The 16,787-nt window shown below is 47.5% G+C and overlaps 1 protein-coding gene across 2 annotated transcripts; it reads right to left on the minus strand.

Annotated features, from left to right (window-relative positions):
• Positions 1-2,711: 2,711 nt before the first annotated feature.
• Positions 2,712-16,541, minus strand: LYSMD3 (LysM domain containing 3). Of its 2 annotated transcripts, none has more exons than XM_078879244.1 (3): positions 16,400-16,541; positions 10,289-10,733; positions 2,712-6,841 (listed from the first exon to the last, which is right to left on the minus strand). In XM_078879244.1, the coding sequence occupies exons 2-3, from the start codon at positions 10,709-10,711 to the stop codon at positions 5,966-5,968; spliced, it is 1,299 nt and encodes a 432-aa protein (XP_078735370.1). In that variant the 5' UTR covers positions 10,712-10,733; positions 16,400-16,541; the 3' UTR covers positions 2,712-5,965. The 2 variants fall into 2 exon arrangements, with proteins under 2 accessions (XP_078735370.1, XP_078735369.1); XM_078879243.1 differs by having other exon boundaries at positions 2,712-6,856.
• Positions 16,542-16,787: the final 246 nt, after the last annotated feature.

A 16,787-nucleotide genomic window follows, 5' to 3' on the forward strand; every position in this document is an offset into this window, starting at 1 on the left:
TTCACCGTACGGAAGCCAACCGTGCTAATCGGGGTTTTTTTTTCGGTCGGACTAAACCTACAGCTCGCATCCTCGTAAACCACACTTGGAGCCATAAATTATGACGACTTGCATTTCGGATCCGCTGGCTTGCGTGCTAATCTAGTGCTCGTTAATTCGTGAACTGGTACTAGAGGTTCGAACCGAGACATCGGAACCCATGATACTGACACACAAACGTCATTATCTCACAAGCTGTATTGGGAGAAGCCAACAGGAATGTGGAATTTACACCTCTGGCTTAAGGGGCCGCAAACAGAGATGAACACCACTCCATACTTGTTATAACACAAAGACAAAGGTCTCCCATATAGCTTTGACAAAACTCTTAGAAGAGCTGTTAGCGAGCACCTATCAAGGCCGGCACGGGACATGGGTGGTGTAGGTGGCCAGCACCACGTCTTTTGTCTCCCCAGTGGCGAAGATTTGACACACCGCACCAGGTACTCATTTGAGGTCGAGTCGACCTAGGAGAGGTCCAGTACCGGTTCAGATAATCGTCACTGGTGTTGGCCGTTTTGAGCGTTGCTTTTCTCTTAAAGAAATCGGTGTGATTACGGAATACTTTAAGTTTTAGAACGTAGTCCCGTATTTGGAATTATGAATTACGTGATCCGATTACTTGATTATTTTTCTTCACCACCACAGCATCTGTACATTCGTGTATTAGTTTAGCATTAACCTCAGCTGACCAAATATTGCCAATGACCAAATCACTCGGTGCGCCTGATCTCGTCGCACTCTCGGAAGCTCAGCAGCTACCATGCACAGCAGGTCGTCGTCGTCGTAGGCTGTGGTGGTGAGCACAAGACGACAGTGCAGTACCGTACTTCTGTGCTCCACACAGTAAACAACCCGCAATCAACAGTGTAAAGTCTCATCAAGTCACGCTCACGATCCGCGATGAAGCCTCCATCCAGCAGTGGATTGCCAAAGGGCTGTACATGCGCCATACCAGCACTAGCATTGTTACAGGCCGTGGATCGTGATCTGCCATGCTGTGTGTTCCGCACACACCCCCATGTTGCTGATACAATCATTTCACCCCATCGAAACATTTTGGAATATTTAAAAAACATCTTTAAAAGGAACAGTAACCATAATAGTAAAATAAAAACGTTATCGAGCAGGACATGCTTTGTGACCGTAACCTGATTACACACCGAGAGCAGAGTGATAATAAGGGATTAGCAGACCTCGCTTTTAGCTATTTGGTTACCGTGACACGCTCAAGCAATTGGGCCAGCTGTTCTTTCCAAGGTCACGTGCTCGTTGAGGCTAAAACGGGCCCGAGTCATGACACGTTTGTGAGAACGGAACAGAAAGTTGCGCTGCCTAGCGTCACGGTGGGTGGTGGTGTGTGGACGGGGGGGCGTAAATCTGACCGTGACGCACAGCTAAGACTGCTGCCCGCCAGAAAGGCACAGGGGTCGGTACAACCTGAAAATGCGTGACACTCCAAGAGACATCATCATTTTCGTCACAGTCTCATCACCGATGGCTCAGGCGTAGGTAGGGGGGAGGTTTTTGAAAACTGCCTTTCTCGACAAATGCCTCCATGCTCGTGTCGGCTTGGATAGCTGGTGGCGAAATAAGATGGTCAGCTTGCGATGTCCATTAACAAGTCACTTATTGCAGTAGGCTGGATTCTCCTCATCTGTATGAATGTTTCGATTTAAAGCTTTCGTGACTGCATGGATTCATCTTCTTGGTTCTTTCGGTAAAGTCACGTAGAATGGAAATAATAAAATAATAAAAATAAAACATAATAAAATAATTCTCACGACGTTTCGGCCACAACGCAAGACTCTGTCTCCTCGACAGACCTGTTCTCCACCTGAGGACGGCTGCTTGCGTTGTGGCCGAAACGTCGTGAGAATTATTTAATGTTTTATTTTTATTATTTCCATTCTACGTGACTTTACCGAAAGAACCAAGAAGATGTATGAATGTTGAACTTCTTTCGCACCCTACAGAGCCAACCTTGGCAATCGGAGATTGCAAACACACTGGGCTGTGTTCAGCTCATGGTCCACCCCCCAAGCCGCATCCACCGCACAAACAAATGGCAGACGCGGATACCTGATGCCCAAATAGAAAATGTTAAACTCTCCAATGTGCGACTGTGGTCAACCAGAGCAGACTGTGGTCTTCCAGAACCTATAACGACGCGATGCCGGATCGACAAATATTGAGGCATCACAGCAATACACTTTCGCAGCTCTTGACGCGGTTATCTGGCTTGAGCACCTGAATGTGAAGTTGAAGTTGTTTCTCTGCATCTACATCAGCTGTACGGAAGAAGAAGAAGCCATTAGAATGACACTCGGGAGGTGCGACAACCTCCTCCATAAGTGTGCAAGGTGCTGACTAATCTTGACTGTACACTATAGGAACCTCATTTGCCAGTAAAAATATGATAATTGGTTTTTTACCCTTCTATCTGGCAACAAAACTGACACCTTTTTACAAGGAGTCATGTTTGCATAGACCGCAATACCTGCAGTCATAATACAAACAAAAGACATAACTATGATAATGTGCACTGTCCTTGAAGTTGATTGGTCCACACCCGAGACAAAGGAAAGCTGTCTCGGGTGTGGACCAATCAACTTCAAGGACAGTACACATTATCAGAGTTATGTCTTTTGTTTGTATTATGACTGCAGGTATTGCGGTCTATGCAAACATGACTCCTTGTAAAAAGGTGTCAGTTTTGTTGCCAGATAGAAGGGTAAAAAACCAATTATCAATCTTGACTGTGTTGAAGTGCAATCCATGACTCACACCACTTTTGCAGGATGAATCCATCTGGTGACCCCGCCCCCCCGACGCCATTGAACGGCTTTCTAAACTCAACACAGTCATAAACTCAGACCATTGAATTTCAAATGCCGCGTGGAAGAAATACTTGGCTGATCAGCTGGTGTTACTTTACAACGGGGTTAAGCCCATCGCTCGGGATAGAAAAAACGCTAAAACATACTGTGGCCTCGCCTCAGATCGATTGATCGTAGGGTTAAGACCAGGCCAAGAGGAGGCCATAACTCACAACGTTAAGCCTGTTGTTAAGCCGCAAGTTGTTTGGCGAATTAGCTCAAGGTAAGTCGGTGCCGCCCTGCTCCAATCGGGCACGTAGCAGTGCTCGTCTTGATTGGCTGCACCAAGCCGGTGCTGGAAATTTCCACACTCCCGTGGCAAGAGCCAGTTTCGGCATAGGGCAAAGCACAAATCACAAATAATCACCACCCCATCCCTTCCCTTTTTATGACTGACGCTCATATGCAAGCACCACTGACGCAGTCGCTTATATTTTACCTTAAATGACACTGTATCGACCGCAGAGGGACAATGAGCTCGATCGACCCCTCTACCAGAACTTGAGCTTGCAACCTTCTCCAGAATGACATCCGCTGCTTCGATGACGTCAACGTTTAAATTGTGTTACGTGTTATATTCACGCAGAGGACCTGAGGATGGTATGGTTCAAAGATGAAACGCCTCTGAAGGATAATGGTACAGTCTAACGTTCGACCAGCATTCACCTGTGCATGCTGTTGGTATCCGGACGTACCATTTTGTTTACGGGCGTCTGACTTTTTCAGTCACTACGTTGGTTCGGAACTGACAGCTAAGGTAACATGAACCTAAGGCTACAGGCAAGCTGTGCTTGTGACCGTCGCACAATATATTTTTTAAAAAAGAGGCAGCACTGGCAATGTTATTTAAGTCGATCGAAATCGAAGTGTTATGAAACAACCTAAAATAAAGTTACGAAACTTTGAAAACAATGTCCTTGATCAAAATTTTAATCGTTTGAGATGATGATCGAAGCCTCTACTACCAATAAATGTAGTCTTTTTAAAATGAGAAAAAAAAGAGTTGTTCTCTATGAAAAAGGAAAAGCAGTTGTATACATTTAACCACAAGAGGGCATACAGAGATCCACTTCCTCTCGAGAAAGAAACCTGGGTTCCCATCGTCATTTCAGCAAGAGTTATTCGGTCTTACGTTTCACTTTTGCGGGCGACGCTTCGGATTTGCAACCTTTCAATTCCCTGCTCGTGAGAGTGACACCTAAGGGGTCTTTCATGTCCACTTCACCATGAAACTTTGAATGCTTTGGTAGTTACCCTCAGTATTCCCGGCTGGCTGCAGCAGTAGGAATACGAACCAGATACTCGGGTGCTATGGAGTCAACGATAAACGCTTCAACCACTCGGCTGCATTCAAGGTCGAGATGTCATCGGCGCCATCGCCACTAATGCCACAGACCCTGCCAGCCGTTGTTCGGTTGACACAAAGTGTTCCCCGGGTCCCAGAGTCGAGCTTTGGATCATCCATTTAGGCTTTAAGTACTTTAAGATGAAGCCAGATTTGAAAACGTTAAAACACGTTCCTGCGGAGGGAGCTGGTAGGAACGTTGGGTTGCTCGGTCAATGGCCTGCAGGGTCAACGGCGGCGTGGTGTATTCCGCAAATATGCCCGACTGTGAGGGCGGGCACAAGCCAGCGTGAGTAGGTTAAACGTTGAATTTTATAAATAACACTGGACTACTGAACTGGAGCCTTAAAACGTGTTAAAATTAAACTACAAGAAAGCTGTGACTCGAAGAGCATGCTTCATGTATGTTGGAAATGTTAAATGTCTTGTAAACAGTTGGCAATCTGTGACAAAGATGAGTTAAAATCAAATGGTTCAAAATCAAAACATTCTCGACGAAGAAAAAAAACCTGCCTTGCTTTCAACAAATCATAGGCTGAAAGGACAAATGCCAAGCAACATTACCCACGACTCATTGCCCATCTGATCTCTGCATATATTATCCAAAACATTCTCTGACCAGAATTACTCGTCTAAAAAGAGATAGTTCCGCTGAAAAATAGTATTTATTTTATCCCCCGCGAGACAAAAATAAAGCTACACCAGACCATTTGTATATATTTTTTGGCTGCACGGCAGCTGAAAGATGCAATTGTTTTTTTGTTTTCCTCCTTGAGATATCTCAAATGTCACGTACGCCTTCGCTAACAGGAACATTACTAAGCGTACATCATGTCCATTCATCTACATGTTCCCGTAGTAAGCTAAATATGTAACTAGAGGCGTTCAAGTGTTGCTATGTCTCCTTTTATATAAAAAACAATCAAGCTTGTGTTTGTGTACATGTGTACGTGGGCGTATGTAAATGCAAACACCCAGTGTGGTAAACCAGCTCTCCTTACACTCAAAGGTCAAAGTTAACTCGCGTGTGGGTCACATTGCGAGGGCCGGTCTAGCCATAGGATGGCCATTATTGACTTCCCACAGATGTTTCATTGACCCCACAACCAGAATTTTAACGCGTGACCTTCTGATTGTGAATCGAGTGCTCCAACCACAGCGCTACCCGGCGCTGACAAAGCACCTTGAGACTTGGTGAGGTTTTCAGAGATAAGCAATCGTCGTGCGTCTGAACCTGGCAGTGCATGAGTGTGTTTGCATTTGTTTGTTAACGCGCGATAATCCTAGTGACCTGGATCCAATTCCCGGTCATGCACAACTTTTGTGGCAACTCAACTTGTCTTGGCCTCCACTCAGTTGACCCAATCTGTAAACATCAGCACTGCAGAGATAAATGCGGCCTGGCGTGGCGCTGGCCATCCCATTATGCTCCGTGTCAGCTTTAATAGGTGCTCAATAACGGCACAGGGATCTGTGTCATCGTCTTTTGTTTGCCTGGGTTCATCTGTGTGCATATTTGTGTACTGTATTATGTATGTGCATTCATGTGCATTTATATGCTTGTGTGTGTACGTGAGTGTGCACGTGAGCGGGTGGGTGCCTCTGTGTCCATACGGGTATGTTGTGCACGCACGTGTGCATGGTACATCTGTCCCTTGCACTCCGCTAATTGTCACAAACTTCCGATTTCCCTCCTCACCCCTCACCCACTCGCCGCAGGAATCTGCTTCGATGCCACCGTCGGCAATGTCCCGTCCGGCGTCGACCTCAGTTCGATGGGCGCCCGATGAAACCTGGACACCAACCTTCGCACCTGATGTTGCTGTCCTTCGTGTTGCTGTCGCTGCAGTTGCCGTCCACCCTTCCCTGGAATCCCACCCGCCTCTGCCGCAGCTGCCGCCGCCGCTGCAGCGGCCGCAGCTGGATCGTCCTCTCCGGCGAGCGGGGCCGGGCTGTCGAGTCGTGCACGCACGGCGTGGAAAGCGTAGTAGACCAGCGGCATGGCCACCCCCACGAGCAGCATCACGGCCACCGCGCTCCACCAGCGGATGCCACAGTCGGCGCCGTCACACAAATCCTTCCGTCGGCGGTGATGCGAGGAACCTTCGAGCTGCTGCTGCTGCTGCTGATGACTATCCTGACGAAACTCGAGCTGGTGCAAGTGCTGCCGAGGACCCAGCGGGTGAAAGCGCTTCTCGGTGAGCGCTTGCGTCACCTCTTCGAGCGAGGCCTTCGACACGTCGGTTCGTCGCGCGATGTTCGCGATGTCGCGGTCCATGACGCGCAGGAACGCCACCGCCGCCGCCGTCGCCGCCACCTCTGCCGGTGACGCCATCGGCGACGGCGGCGGCGCCGCTGCGCCCGCAAGCCGCGCTGTCGGCAAGCTGGAACCGCCGGTGGCTACGGAGGCGCCGGCGGTGGTGGGCAAGGATGAGGTGGTTGATGATGATGAGGGTGGTGGTAGCGGTCTCCTCCTCGCCTCCTCGACAGCGTCGGTGAGCAGCCCGTGGCGTCGCACAGGGATGCGCACGGAGCGCAACGCATACATGCCCTGCTCGCTCATCAGGTTGTTGGCGCGCTTGATGTCAGACACCTCCACGGCGGAGGGTGGAGGGGAGCAAGAAGACCACACGGGGAGGGAGCAGGGGGGACACAAGAGGGCGAGAGGTGCCCGTGAGTATTTGTTTTGTTACTTCACCAGGTAAGGCACAACATGCTATGCAGCTCTTTTTCAGAAGTGACCTTGCTATCGTAAATTATAGCTTATCACGTGGACATTTAAAGCAGACAAATACTCTAAACCAGACGATGGGGAGGAAAATCCACGTGACCACCGGGAGAAAATACAAACTCCAAATATACAGGTGTCAGGGGTCAGGATCGAAGCGACAACCTCCTGTATACCAGACGAGGTAGTTAACATCTCACTTTCGCGGCACGCTCATATGATAAACTTTCATAAGTGTGTCATCCTGTAAAAGTGGAGCGGTGGCACAGTGGTGAGCCCACTGCGCTATGAAGAAGGCAGCTAGATTTCGATGTAAAGCTTTCGTGACTGCAGGGATTCATCTTCTTGGTTCTTTTGGTAAAGTCACGTAGAAGGGAAGTAATAAAATAATAAAAATAAAACATAAAATAATTCTCACGACGTTTCGGCCACAACGCAAGCAGCCGTCCGCAGGTGAAATCCATGTCTGTCGAGGCGACAGCGTCTGAATGATACAGCACACGTGCTTGGAGCATATATATAAGCTGGGTTGGAAGGGGGGGAAAGGGCGCCTTGACACAATAATTTGCATATCAAGATGAATTGAGCATATTCATACATACCTGCATTTCCCATAAATATGCTAAATTCATATTGATATGCAAATTATTTTGTCAAGGCAGCTAGAGTTCGATTCCCGGCCAAGGTTACCATCCTCGGCGAGTGAAATCTAACATGTGCAAAGCGTTGAGTGTTATCCCGTCATACGCGGAGTTTTCTCTGGTCACTCCGGTTCCCTTCCACATTTTCCTGGATAAATAAAGGGCGAATTACTGTTATTGGTGCTGTGCTTGGCAAGGTGACAAGTTCAAATCTCAGTCAAGAGTTGACTCAGCACATTATGCCTAGCAGGAGTGCAATCAAATGAGAACAATATTGTGTCGAGTCAACAATCACTGTTCTATGAAGAGAATGACAATTACCGATGGAATGTGGAATGTTGACTGAGGACTCAGGGCTCTAACCGAGCAGGAGACAATGGCTTTGGGTAATTGTGAAAATAACACATTCCTGCGGAGGGAGCTGGTAGGAACGTTGGGTTGCTCGGTCAGGCGGCGTGGTGTATTCCGCAAATATACCCGATTGTGAGGGCGGGCACAAGCTGGCGTGAGTAGGTTAAACGTTGAGTTTTATAAGGGCACCACGGGGTGACCAGCCCCTCCCCACCCAGCCCCACCCACCCCCACCCTCACCACCCAGCCCCTCCCCACCCTCCCCACCCAGCCCCTCCCCACCCCCCACGCAGCCCCCCCCCACCCAGCCCCACACTCCCCACCCAGCCCCTCCCCACCCTTCCAACCCAGCCCCTCCCCACCCTCCCCACCCAGCCCCTCCCCAACCTCCCCTCCCCACCCAGCCCCTCCCTCCCCACCCATCCCCTCCCTGCACGACGGACGGACACAATAATCCCCTGTGGGCTGGTGGAACCAGTGGGTTCCTACCAGTAAAAATAACGATAATATGTCCAGCCCTTTTTGTCAATCCACTGCTGGGTGAAGGCAACGCTTCCAGTAATGGGTGTTGTCTGACCACAGTTAACCACATTGGACGGCACGGGTTTTTTTCAGGGGAGGACCAAGACCGGTTAGACCAGGGGGTCGGCAATCTGCTTCTCCGGAGCCGCGTGCGACTCTTTACGAACTGCTTCGTGACGTGTGGTGTGTGTCGTACGTATTTCACGTGCATTGCGGCTCTTGAAATATCGAGTTTTGTACCGAATTCGAAAAAATGCCGAACCCCTGGGTTGGACACAACTTGTCACCGAATCAAACGTTGGGTCGCCAGTTTCACAAAACAGTGAACTAACCACTGTACCGCAGTTGCACCCTTAAGTTGCTGCACTTTCTACCAGTGAAGGCTTGATTTTAACAAAGCTACGCCTATCCCATTTCACAGCGTTCCACCACAAGGCGTTGAGAAGACACCTCCTGTGTGGTACGCGTGGTTCATGAAGTTGAGAGATGAGCACATCCGTACGACAGACTAACAGTGCACATAGCAACATCTGTGTTAAAGGCGACATTAAGGGGGATTTGGGAGGGGCGGAAGGCACAATTACACTCAGCTCAAATGAACTTTGCAGGCATCACTTTTCATCAACATTTAGCGGTTGTAAATGATATCAAAGAGCACAGTTTGATTCTAACCCTGACAATTATTTACCTTGAGCTGACAACTTAATGTGTACGACTACAGAGGGTTAATGATTAAACCTCCTTTGCAAACAAATGTCCAACTTTGGAAATATTGACACATGGGCAACCCAATTAAAATTTTGACAAATTTCTCACGTTTTTTGTCTTGCGAAAATTAACGAAGAGCTCGGCTTATCAATGTGTGATCACACCACAAGGCGGCATTTAGCAGACTCGTGAGAGGCAGCCAAGACACCGTGTGTCCTATTACGAGAAGCATAACTTGCGATGTCCTTGAGGTCAAAGTAAAGGTCACAAGTCAGCGTTTATAAATTCCACGAAATTGATGCACTTGCTTATGGGACATTTGCGACCGACTCGTCTGTACCGTGCCCAGAAAATAATTTCACATGGCAGCCCCCAAGGTGAAACCCTGAACTTTGATCAATTCAATAAAGTCAATGCCCACTGTGCCTTCCTCGTCATGTTTCTATAAGACCTACATGCATAATGCTTAACTACGGCAAACAACCTCACGGAAAATATTCAGCGCAGTCCATACAGATGTGTGTAATCATAAAGAATTATTTACCGCCGTTTAATCAACTCACAGGCGGGTTTAGGCTTTCCTACACCGTGTCAGTCATGGGGAATGATGTTTGACCGTACTCTACCATGCTGGTCATTGTGGCCTGGCCAAAGAAAGAGAGAGAAGTACAGAATCTTCAAAACTTGTGTCTGACAGGCCGGGTCACAGCCTCGGAGCTTTGAGTGTTATCGCCACATGTGGTGTGTGTGTGTGTGGGGGGTTTCCTCCCTCCCCATATCCCCCCCCCCATACCTCCCCCCATATTTCCCCCGATGTGCATCAATGTTAATTAATGGAATTGGCCAAATATGCCAATGCGGGACACTCCTGAAAAGAAAAAGTCACCACCAATGTTCGACGTGCCCGTTAATCAAACTCCTGACGCTAGGTTTGTAAGCGCAGTGCTTTAACCACTGCGCCGCCACTCCATCACAGCCAATTACGTCCATTAGCACTTGCAACCACTGGCCCGTCCACTGCACGGCTGCGCTCGAGTCCGGGACACGTCCTCCGTACGGGTCGAGCGGGACTCACCGAGCATCCATACTGCAGGGCAAACGTGACAAGCGAGTCGCCTTCCCGCACTTCGCGCTCCAGGAAAACGACGTCCGCAAGCGGCGGCCGCTCGCCCGTCATCCTCGCGCCGTCGCGAGTGGCTCGCACCCGCAGCTCGATGGCGTCGGTGGCGCCGGTTTCCGTGGCGACAGCGGCGCCGGAGGTTTCCGCGGCGATGGCGGCGGTGACGCCGGCATCGGCGGTGGCGGCGATGAGGGCCGTGGACTCGTCGTCTTCGTCCGACGAGAGCGTGCCGAGCGGTGGCGAGGAGGAGGAGGAGGAAGTGACGTCGCGTCTGTCGCCTTTGCCAGCGCCGCGGCTGCCGGAGAAGATGTACGAGTTGCTGGGGTCGTCGACGGGGTTGGGGAACGGAGCGACGGCACCGTAGAGGCGGCCGGGCATCGCGAGCGATCGCACAGAAGCCCTGGCGACAGCACGGGTGGGCAGGGAAGAGAACACAGGCGAGATGACGCAGTAGGCAAGGCTGGGAAAGTTACGGCCCATTGAGCCTGATATGACAAGTGATCACATTTGGCCTAGAGGTTTGAAACAGCCCACAAGCAATCTTGATCCATCACTACCAGCATCTCAGCAACACTAAAAGGGTACGAGAAGGCGAATGTTTGACTTGGAAACATTCAGTGCACTGCGTGACGTCTGTCACTGTATAATGTACGGCCCGCAAAATATGTTTGAAAATTCTATTCAGCCCTCGGCGACGGAAAAGATTCCCCACCCCGGCAGAAGGCATGAGACATGTAACGAGTCACCCCACCAAAGTGACTCAATGACCCGAAGGGTGTTCTCCGTAAAACTTAAAAACGTGTGTATTCTTTTAAGACCGCTTGCTAGGAACACTGTACAATGCAATTCATTACTGTATTATCTGCCCACAGATTGCCGCACAGAGAGCTTAATAACTGGGTCCCATTAACCAGTTCAGGTATCACTCATCAGTTTGCATTTATAGGGTTGCTTGCTTAAATGCCTCCACATCTCAAAGCTTCTTAGATCAAACTTAATTTGGAGCTTTCGTGACTGCAGGAATTATTCTTTGGTTCTTTCGGTAAAGTCACGTATAAAGATAAAATAATAAATTAAATTAATACTAGCATACGACGTTTCGATTGCAACACAAGCAATCATCGTCAGGTATAAATTAAATAGGAACACAAATCTAGTATACTTAGAAATGTAATGTAATACAACAGAGAGTCGGATAACATAACAGTCAACACCCTATCTGGTTGATTACGTTCTCCCTGAGAATGCTAAATTTGAGAGAGAGATTAAACACAGAACCAGAAACATAGACAGACATATAAGCAGACAGATATCACATCTCAACAATTACGATGCCTTGCTGCAATCTATCGAAGGGAACCCCCAGTGACAAGGCAGCTGTCCCTGTGCGGTGCAACAGCCTGCAAATTGGCACGAGTCTGCCAGTAGGAGGCAAACCACGACACGGCCACTCTCCCACACATGCACACCAGTAGCACAGCGGATAGAGAGCTGCACTTGCAAATCAGGTCATGAGGTCAAATCCTAGTTGGACTCTACTTAGCCCATCATCCTGCCAAGGTGCATAAAATATTTACCGCTGGTTCGATAGATAGGCTGTCCCCTACTCTTAGGTTTTTCGGTAAAGTCACGTAGGTAAAACATTTAAATTTAAATTAATAAAAGTAATAGTAGAAATAAAATAGAAATAAAATAATTATTACTTTTATTACTTTTATTTTTTTATTTTTTTACCTACGTGACTTTACCGAAAAAACCTAAGAGTATGAATCCTTGCAGTCACGAAAGTTTCAAATCTAGACTGTCCCCCCTGCCAGAGAAGTGTGAATTTCTACCCAAGATCAGATGAAAGCACCACCCCAATTTTTGTTATTAATAGACACGTGATATTCACCACAATTCCTCTGGAGTTGACAAAATAGGTAGAAAATAAAATAGGAAGTATCACTCTGGGAAGTCAACGACAGTTGCCTTAAGAATAGGGAATCGCGCCCGCCATATAGATCTCCACCAATGGTTAAGGCCCATTCATGGAGATGAGCGGCACCCCACATTCATCTGTTAAGGCAGATGATATAACTTTTGACATGTATAACAATACTAGCCTTTTGCCCATCCAAGGACGGGTGTATTGCAGTAAATCTGAAACTTGCAATCGAAACGCAGATCGCGACGTGATATTCATTGCATTAATGCGTGCGCAATTTGTAAGGGCGCGGTGAAACAGACCTATTTCATTTTAATGTTATAAGCCCTTGTTCATCATGACGTCCTTTTTACTTTGACGTCTCAACAGCGTTGCGATTTCTGCCTTTGTAGTGAGGGTTGTAAGTTGACGCCGAGGAGGGGGGGAGGAGGCACCTCGGCCCCCCATGTGGAGGACGTCACCCGCTAATTAATATTAATGAGGGGGCTAATACAGTTACATGCTAATTTCTCACATTAACATCACTAGCCCTGGCCACTTTTAAATGACCCTTGGGCTACACCCATTTCAAACCTTTTTAAACAGTCTGCCTCAGCAGCAGACCATGCTTTCCCACCTGATTTAGGACGCTTGTGTTGCGCCCAAAACGTCGTGATTTATTTTATTTTATACGGCTGCTTGCGTTGTGGCCGAAACGTCGTGAGAATTGTATTTTATTATGTTTATTTTTTATTATTTTATTATTTCCCTCCTACGTGACTTTACCGAAAGAACCAACGAGTAATGAGGGGGGCTGTTCGATGTGGAGTGACGTCACCTGCTCATGATTATTAATGAGGGCGGAGGGAGGTCCGTGTGGAGGACGTAACCTGCTCATGATTATTAATGAGGGGAGCTGATCGATGTGGAGTGACGTCACCTGCTCATGATTATTAATGAGGGGAGCTGTTCGATGTGGAGCGACGTCACGAGCATTAAGGACAGACATTCCTGGGTGATTATAGTGGGTACAGTACTAGAGTAATGCAAATGCACGATTTCCGGATTATGACCAAACCACCCAGAATGTGCCATATATCATCAGATCTCATAAGCTCATCAGGTATGGGCCTGGACATTGCTCGGATGGGTGACCACCACGCATGTCAGGTGTTATAGGTTGTAGGGCCTCGTGGTGGGTAGCAGAGGGCAGTTCAGCTAAATCCACTGTTGTACCATACTTCTGTGCTCCCACGCGTCTATACTAATACAATTGAATGTTTTGACTGTGAAAAAGAGGTACATGAAGCCAGGCAAGGCAGTGAATTAAACTACGTAAGCAATTTTAACAAATGGATACAACTAAGGAGTATCTAATGCAACAATCGTGATGTAAATATCGTGGACAGCGCTAAAGAGGAAGGCCATAATCCCCTACGCCTTTGAGACAGCTTAAAAATACGCTGCCAAGCTTAGCAGCGTTCATTAGGACGCTGTCTTTCCGACAGCCCTGTTCTTCACCTGAGGACGGCTGCTTGCATTGTGGCCGAAACGTCGTGAGAATTGTATCCTATTTTGTTGTATTTTTATTATTTTATTATTTCCCTTCTACGTGACTTTACCAAAATAACCAAGAAAAAGAAGAAACTACTCCAATGCGGTGGGAGTGGACTGTAATATTCCAATACACGTGTCTCCTACAGCTGACAGAATGTTTCGATTTAAAGCTTTCGTGACTGCAGGGATTCATCTTCTTGGTTCTTTCGGTAAAGTCACGTAGAAGGGAAATAATAAAATAATAAAAATAAAACATAATAAAATACAGAGAATTGTATTGTGAGAATTGTATTTTATTGGTTTCTTTGTATTATTTTATTATTTCCCTTCTAAGTGACTTTACTGACAGAATGTGTGGATGTGGCATCATGTGAAGCTGTCACACACCTTAAAACATGTCTGCGCCATTTAGTCTCACCAAATTCTAACTACAGCATTTTTGCCTGATGACAACCGCTTGTGTTGCGATCGAAACGTCGTGATTTGTTTCATTTTATTTTTAACTACATGACTTCACCTAAAGAACCAAAGAGTCTATGTATTTTTTTTAAAATATAAACAGTAAAGAGCCATTGTGTTCATCCATTGCTGGGTCGTGATTTGACCATACTTCACCACACTCGTCTGTGTGGCTTGGTTGAAGGAGGATAACGTAGACGTGGGAGCATAGCAACATTGTACAGTACTCCACAATGGATTTTGCCCCACTGCTCTCTGCCACCCAACACACGTTGCACATCTTCTTGGTTCTTTCGGTAAAGTCACGTAGAAGGGAAGTAATACGTGACTTTACCGAAAGAACCAAGAAGATGAATCCCTGCAGTCACGAAAGCTTTAAATCGAAATTTAAACGTTGCACAGTCACAAATCCGCCGACCACAAATCTGGCACGCGAGGTGGTCACCTATCCAAGCACTCGCCAGGTCCAACCCCGCTTGGCTTCCCCCCCCCCCCCCCCACATCTGGCGAGACTCATGGGGTCAACGTGTCACCCCCCCGGTCACACGGTACCTGTATGTCCACACGACAATGCTTTGTGAACGACGGCACACCCGTGAATGCACGCACACTTAACCAATTTTGTCGAGCGCCAGGCTCGGTGAATTTACACGTAAATTTGATTATTTTAACGCCATCGTCAAGACAGAGTTTTCTAAATTGGAGTTACTTTTGATGATAAAAACCAACCCGTGCCGTATGTCGGATACGGTTGCCCCAATGCAGCACTCTTAACTAGTCCCTGTCAACCCATTATTGGTTGGCCACCTTATTGCAGGCCAATTCTGAACGTATTGGTCACCCCGTGTCCTTATAAATCTCAACGTTTATCCTACGAAGTCCCATCACAAGGGAGAAACACACAAATAGACAAGCACCACTAGTACACTCACCAGTACACTCACTAGTACACTCACCACTACACTCATCACTAGTACACTGACCACCAGTACACTCACCACTACTCACCACCACTACACTCACCACCAGTACACTCACCACTACTACACTCACCACCAGTACACTCACCACTACACTCACGACCAGTACACTCACCACTACACTCACCACTAGTACACTCACCACTACACTCACCACTAGTACACTGACCACCAGTACACTCACCACTACACTCACCACCACACTGACCAGTACACTCACCACTAGTACTCACCACTAGTACACTCACCACTACACTCACGACCAGTACACTCACCACTACACTCGCCACCAGTACACTCACCACTATTACACTCACCACTACACTCACCACCACTACACTCACCACCACTCACCACTAGTCACCACTAGTACACTCACCACCACTACACTCACCACCACACTCACCACTAGTACACTCACCACTACAAACCTGTCAACCCCTTATCAGATCAATCAATTCAGATCTTATTGGCCACGCCGTGTCCTTATAAATCTCAACGTTCATCCTACAAAGTCCCATCACAAGGGAGAAACACAAACAAATAGACAAAATTACGTCACTAAAACATGTTGTTGCCCGTATTGAAACGGCTGTACGCCGTATGGACGCGAAAACTCAATTTATCTGTACAAGAATACGGGGTAAACCGTGTGGGTTGACAGCTAAAGATGCATCAAAAGTAACTTTACCCGTAGTTTTGTTACCTTGTTTAACCAAAGGCTTCAACTCGCGTGGAACAGCCCGAAACACAAAGCATGAGGACAAACACAAAGACGGGTAATATTACGAGAGAAAAAAACGCGACATATTTACCAATAACACTGCCCTTAAAAGTAAATACTGTAGTGCATAATAGGCGACGGTTCGGGCAATGGCCCTTTTTCATAACACCTCTGTTACTGACGAATGTATTTCGGCCTTTTTCTTACGACTGGTGCCTGTGTATTACTGTCTAAACAGTTCCACAAAGCGTGTTTAATTGTTTGTTTCTTATAACAGACTAGGCCCGAGACGCCGGGGAGGGCCTGAGTGGCCTGGATTGCATACCGAGAAGTAAGCGCCTTCCCCGGCGGGGATCAACGACAACCTGCGGTGTCACCACACGGGGTCACAAAACACCGGATTTTTTTTTTTTAAATGTTAAACCAAAACACCCACTTACCGGTTCTCGCGAGTTAAATCCTAACTCAGAGTTTAAAGGGGGAGCGGGAATTGTTCATGGAAGTTTAGGGTGGGAGCCGTTATGTTCCGAAAAGTCTCTACGTGTCCTTTAGCCGGGCTTGAGACGTCAGCCATTTGCACTTGGGAGCTACCACTCCCAGCGAAGGGGTGATGGTAAAACTATCAATTTTATACTTTGACTTCGATAACATAATTGCAATCATATTTACTCAAATAATATATGTTTATACATCTACTATCAAATATATCTGATATTCACGGTCGCTCTGTTATTGTATTGCTGTTTAAGATGTAAATGTCACGTCTGTGACCCCCCTATTCAAAGCGGTAAGTTGGCTCGTTCCAAATGATGACGTCCACACAATGCA

Source organism: Lampetra fluviatilis, chromosome 53 (genome assembly GCF_964198595.1).
Source record: "Lampetra fluviatilis chromosome 53, kcLamFluv1.1, whole genome shotgun sequence".
Classification (NCBI taxonomy): domain Eukaryota; kingdom Metazoa; phylum Chordata; class Hyperoartia; order Petromyzontiformes; family Petromyzontidae; genus Lampetra; species Lampetra fluviatilis.